General features: G+C 40.0%; 1 protein-coding gene across 1 annotated transcript; it reads left to right on the top strand.

Annotated features, from left to right (window-relative positions):
* The first annotated feature begins 4,306 nt into the window (after positions 1 to 4,306).
* On the top strand, positions 4,307 to 6,099 carry LOC6031893 (zinc finger protein 678). Its single transcript, XM_001842535.2, has one exon. The coding sequence runs from the start codon at positions 4,334 to 4,336 to the stop codon at positions 5,336 to 5,338; it is 1,005 nt and encodes a 334-aa protein (XP_001842587.2). The 5' UTR covers positions 4,307 to 4,333; the 3' UTR covers positions 5,339 to 6,099.
* Positions 6,100 to 6,531: the final 432 nt, after the last annotated feature.

Here is a 6,531-nt window from a genome sequence, read left to right on the forward strand (position 1 = left end):
CAAATCAAGCTTAAATTGTTGTATTTTTTATTTCAAAACACTCCTTTCAAATGAAAAAAAAAATGTACAAAATTGTTATGCGAATGAAAATCTTTCTAAATTTTGATATTTCCTTTAAAAAACTAATAAACTATCTTTACGGTAACTTGATGCTTCCAAAAATATGTGTTTTAATTTAACTGATTTTTGTTAACATCATTTAAGTATTTGCAGCATTCACTTCTCAATAATTATTGTAACAATTTAATGTTAATGTATGTTCTGCGAACAAGTCTTCAATTGATTCATACCACGCTTTTCAATTGAAATCTAATAAAATTTTCATATAAAGTCTGAGTGGATGAATATTTTTTATGTTATTATGTCACAGAATTTACTAATTGTTACATACTCAAATTTTCATAATTTGCAATATGAGTATCTATTGATGTGAATCTCTGCAAATTTTTTCACACTATTTTAAATATGTAAAAAAATAAAATGATCACAATTAACTGTACCAAATTGTAATTTTTTTTAGTATTTTTTTCAGTTAAAAACAGTAAATAATAAATATTGTAAAAATGTTTCCAAATTTTTGCGTTCCGCGATATCTTATAAATGCGTGGACCAAATCGGCTTATATTTGGGGAGATGACTCATCAAGTGACGAAAATCATTTGAAAACATTAAAATTGAATATTAAGCAAGCCATTTATTTTTCATAAAAGTATTGGATTTTCATTCGTATCTTTATCATGCATACATTATTCATCTTGAGAGCTTTCACCCGAAATTTTAGCCGATTTGGTCCATCCAGTCGTGAGATATTTTGGCACCAAAAAATGAACTCGGTATTTCCTGAATAACGCGTTACAAGATTGAATGTTTAGATTACGCATTGCAACATATTATACTTAAATTGTCCATACCTTGTTCAAATTGAGATACACCTTGATGAATCTTACAGGGTTGATAGAAAGCATAATTTACAGTCAAGGGAGGGAGGGGAAAACTTTTTTCCGATTTCGTGTGAGTTGGTAGAGAATTACCCATGTTACCCAAGAAAATAATTCAAATATGTCTACCGAAGTTTGTAGATTCTTGTTATGTACTAAGTTAAAATTTTGGTTGCCACTCAAATCGAAAAAAAAACTTAGAAAATAAAATAATATCTCATATAACCAATAGTTTTTTTTTATTTCTGCCGATTTTTCAGAGCAAAGTACATTGCATTTTTTTTTTTAGAAGGAACATATTATGATTTAGAACAAAACCAAAAGCTCAAAAGAAATAAAAATACCTCATTCCTTTGTGAACCATCATTCAGTGAGGTACTCCTGGATTTTAGCTCCTGAAAAGTGCTTAAAAAGTGCAAAAATGCCTCAGGGCAAGAAAAAGAGGCGGTCCTCACCAGCAGGATCGGCAGATTTGAAGAAGCTAAAGAATGCCGAAGCGCTACCTGCAAAGCCAGGCAGTTTGAGCAAGGACAAAAATTGTCTGGAAACCAGTTCGCTACCCTTCCTGTGGACGTGAGCGAGAAGGAAGAATTTGAACGACGGGAAAAGTTGCCACCCATTTTTGTGAAAACATCGTCATCGGATTCGGTGCGAAAGTGGCTGACCGGGTTTATCAAATCTGGTGCTTTACGAGCTTCCATTCGCTTGTGTGCTGATGGACTCAAAATTCTGCTACCTACCAGAAAGGATTACAACTACGTTCGGGATTTCCTGAACAACACAAAGATTGAATACTACAGCCATGACGATCCAGGTAAACGCCCCATGAAACAGGTCCTCCGAGGCCTGTACGACATGGATGTGAGTGTGCTGAAAGAAGAGCTCAAATCTCTGAAGTTGAACGTGATTGAAGTCTTCAAGATGACGAGACACAACAAGGACATCAAGTATCGTGATCAACTGTACCTGGTTCATCTCGAGAAAGGATCGACAACGCCGTCTGAGCTGAAAGCAGTTCGGGCAATTTTCAACATCATCGTGACTTGGGAACGTTATCGTCCAGTGCACCGTGACGTGACGCAATGTTCGAACTGCTTGCAGTTTGGGCATGGTGGAAGGAACTGTTTCATCAAGAGTCGTTGTGCAACCTGCGGAGATGAGCACAAAACACAAGCTTGCGAAACAATCAACGAGAACATCGAAGCGAAATGCTTCAATTGCGGCGGCGACCATTCTACCAAGAATCGAAGCTGCCCAAAACGTGCTGAGTTTGTAAAAATTCGGCAGCAAGCGACGACAAGGCACCAACCAAATCGTTGCAAAACACCACCAGCATACACGGACGTGGATTTTCCTGCTTTGGCGTCACCAGGAGCAGGTTCTACTCGAGTGGTTCCAAATCTGCAGCCATTGCCGTTGAATCAGCGGCAAAGAGTTGCAGAGAATACAATACCTCCAGGCTTCAGTCAGCAACCGGGGGAAAACCAACCAACATCAACGGGTGAAGGCAGTAGTGACCTGTTTTCACCACAAGAACTTCTGAACATTTTCATCGAGATGACAACAACTCTGCCTGGGTGCAAAACTCGCCAGGAACAAGTAAGAACTCTTGGAGCATTCATCTTAAAATACAGTTCGTAGTTTACTCGTTCTAGTGATTTTGAATATTCCAATGGATTTGTTTTTTTAGTTTTAGGTTAGGATTAGTTGTTAAAGTGATTTTTTTTCTTTTTTACCCAAATGTATTCAATTCAATGCAATAATGTAAAACAATTTGAAGCAAATAAATAAATGTGATCAGTTAATAATAAAACAAAAAATACAACAAAGATGAAGAGCATTAGGCCATACCACTTATCATGTAAAAGAAATGTAATTATTATAAGAAAGTTCAATAAAGACATATTTAATTTCAAAAAAAAAAAAACAAAAAAAAAATACCTAAGGAAGAGACATACATCCGAACAGAGAGAGATACACAGAAAATAAATTATAATGATGGTGGTTTGTATGTAAAAATGTGTTATATATTATATCAGGAACTGGTAAATTTTCATCAGGATCACATTTTTCACATTTTCAGATAAAATTACTGAAAATAAGGTAATATTCATTCATCCAAATTTTCATTCTCCGAAATTATTTTTTTTCTGTGTACGTAATTTAAATAGAGTGCAACTTTGAATGTATGTTTGAATTTCGTAATGTTTTTTAAAGGATTTAAATTTTTAAAAAGTTTTGATTGTTTCAAGACGGTCAAATGCTTCGTAACGGTTTTCTGGATATAATAAAATATTTGTTTATGATTATGATAATACTGATCTTCACACCACCCTGGCTTCAGATAGTCGCCGAAAAAGTGGTAGTCCCTGGCACTCCTCTATCTCTGCCATGGGTTTGGAGCAGCAGCAGTAGTAGCAACAAATTCCTCCGAATGCTCTGGATGCTGCTGCCGTTGACTGGCCCTGGAAAGTGTTCATTTGTTTTGTTTATTTATGGTTGCCGAGCAAGAGATATGGAACACTTCCACCGTCGTTTGCGTTGCTTGCCTTTGCCAGGGCTTGGCTCTGTCGTCGTTGGAGAAATCTACATCTGCCCTCACGTGGTGGCCGGGTCATGTTGTCAGCGGTTCCTACCCAGGATGGGATTGGGAGGAAGGTCGAGGTGTGAAAACTAATATATATGAGAAGCGCTTTTCCGGTGGAGGCCATAAACCCACGGTACGGGCCAGGCGAGGAAAGTTTGCACGAAAGATGGCAACCGAAACGGAACGGCAAACGGAAGAACCCGTTTCGGGTGCCAACACGGGACATGGGATGGGGTTTGGTGGGTTCTTTTTTTGGCAACTTGTTCGCGCGCTAACCCCTGGAGGGGACGAAAACATGGCACTTTTTGGCGCGTCAGTCAGTAACGGAAATGGTGATTTTTTCACACGTACAGCAAAAGAATGCACCGGAAATGGGCTCTTGTGGCGCCTAGGGATTTGCTTTGATTCTGATCTAATCTGGATGGTTGGTGTTTGAATCCCAAAACACACAACAACTTCAACTTCGTAAACACATTCGATATCGTTTGTTTATCTTTCCCAATAAACAGTATGATTCACCAAACGTGCTAATTGGGCTGGCAACCTAAAGTATATGTTAATTAGATTAACAGATGAAACGGTGTTGCAATTGTGCAACGGAAAGATTTAATCCAGCCAGCAATATCTCTTGGAATCGTGGAAAAATACCTTCTTTGTTATAAACGGGGTTCAAGTCAATACAAGTATTTACGAAATCAAAAATGCTCTAATCACTAACCAAATACCTGCCTCCCATTAGCAGGTGAACCCCAATACCGTACAGCTTATCAGTTCCATTTCGATCGCCATCCGCTGTAGTCGTCCCGCCATGGTGGAAGATCGTCGATATCGTTGCGGTAGCTGCCCGCGCAGCTTCCAGTACATGGCACATCTGACCGTTCACGAGCGCATCCACAGCAAAGTCCGGCCGTACATGTGTCCGGAGTGCGGCAAGCAGTTCATCCAGTCGGGCCAGGTGGCGCGCCATGTGAACGGAGTACATCGCCGTGCCAGGCCGTACGTTTGTGAGCTTTGTGGGGCGCGGTTTGTCCAATCTGGGGCGTTGGACACTCATCTGAAGGGTCACCGGGGCGAGTGGGAACGGTGTGAGGATTGTGGGAAGGAGTTCAGCCACGTGTGGAGTTTGAAGCGACATCGGAAGGTGCACGAAGAAGTGGCGGTTGAAGAGGATGATGTTGAGGAGGTTGTGCAGAGTGCAGTTGGGGTGGAAAATTTGGAAGTTGTAGAGTCAACCAATCTTGTTGTTCAGGAGATTCCGGAAGAAACTAATGATGTTGTGAAAGCAGGACGTACTACTAAGCTGTTACCTTGTGACGTTTGCGGTCGTAGCTACACCAGTTGGTACCTGAAGATCCACAAACGAGGTCATTCTGGAGAACGTCCCTTCCAGTGTGAACTGTGTCTCAAATGTTTCAAACGACCGAACGAGCTGAAAACCCACCTTCGACGACATTCCGGAGAACGACCCTTTCGATGCTCCATATGCTTCAAGCAGTTCACCCTGTCCGGACAGCTGAAGAAACACGAGCGCGTGCACAGTGGAGAAACCCCGTACGAATGTGGCGTCTGCGGCAAAAAGTTCAAACGTTGGGGTCACCTTCGAAGCCATCGCAGACTGCACAACCCAGTGGAGTTGTTCAACTGTGACCAGTGTTCCCGCCAGTACACCCAAGCTGCCCAGCTCAAGATTCACCTGCGAAAGCACCTCCAAATGCGAACCTACTCCTGTGGAGTTTGTGACAAAAGTTACTTCAAGCCATCGATCCTCAAAGCACACCTCAACTGTCACGTCAAGACACGAACCCTAAATTGATTACCTCACCATTGTCTAACCGCCGTAAAAGTGCATTCAAACTGAAAGAGGTGTGCATAAAAGTGCAATTTATCAACGTGTCCGACAGTTGAGAAGAGGCAAGAATCAATATCGTCGATTCTCACCTGTCAGAGCCCAACCCCCCCCGTTGGTGATGGTGAATAGATGCATTGGGACCTAACCTAAAAGGCGCGAATTCTGCATGATTGATTACATTTGCGTGCGGAGGCAGCGGAGTCCCGGAGTCGTTCAGTGGAGTCCGCTCTCTTGTCTCAGGAGCTTAGCCGGCGTGACAAAAAGTGATTCATCATCGTTCCCAACCTCCTGTCTGTCCTGATGTGTTTTGTGTGTGGTATAAGGAAAACATACGAGTTTTTCCAAGTACCACTCCGTGTTTCTAAGGGGAAAACGCAGAATCGTACGTTGTAAAGGGGTGGTGTTTATATGTTTGCTTGTTTGTTTTTTTTTTATAATTAAGAGAAAGATATAGAATTAAGATAGAAAATATAAATTTTTAATAACTGTACTCACAGTTTGCTTTTTTTGATCATGAATCATAGAAGAAGTTATAATGTCAGAAATCTAGTTTAGAGAAGACCATTTTAGGAGGTACGCCTGTGTGATTAAGCCTTTTAGTCTTTAATTCAGTTCTTGATGACCGAAAAAAAAGTAGATCAAGTCTAAGTTTTAAGATTTCTTTTTTTACGATTCATGGTTTCAAAAATGATTTAAATTGAAAAATAACTAATAGAACATAAACTCTTTCAAAGATAAATTTGAATTATAATACTTTTCTGAAATTAATAAAATAAACAAAAAACAAAAGTATTGTTGACTACACTCAACCCCCGGTGGTTGGTCACTTTTTCGTTTGACACTTTTTTAGTTTGTACCCCGTTGGTTGGTCAAAGTCAAACTAAAAAGTGACGAACTGTCACTTTTTACAAGGCGCTCACGCACACTACCAAAACAAACGTTTAATAGTGTGTGTGAACTCCGTGTAAACGGGGTGTCAAACTAAAAAGTGACCCCGTTCGTTTGACAACAGTTGGTGTCAAACCATCGGGGTTTGAGTGTATTTATTTTCATTGTTTTTCCAAGTGTGTCTAGCTGCGTTGATTTAAATGTTAAATGAATTAGGTTGCCATTTTTTTAATGCTTGGGTCAGATAAAAAATAATAATAAGAAAATGC

The sequence above is a fragment of the Culex quinquefasciatus genome, chromosome 2 (assembly GCF_015732765.1).
Source record: "Culex quinquefasciatus strain JHB chromosome 2, VPISU_Cqui_1.0_pri_paternal, whole genome shotgun sequence".
NCBI classification, from domain to species: Eukaryota; Metazoa; Arthropoda; class Insecta; order Diptera; family Culicidae; genus Culex; species Culex quinquefasciatus.

Excerpts from the sequence above, each read along its gene's own strand:
- LOC6031893 (XM_001842535.2), top strand. The coding sequence starts at position 4,334 with ATGGTGGAAGATCGTCGATATCGTTGCGGTAGCTGCCCGCGCAGCTTC.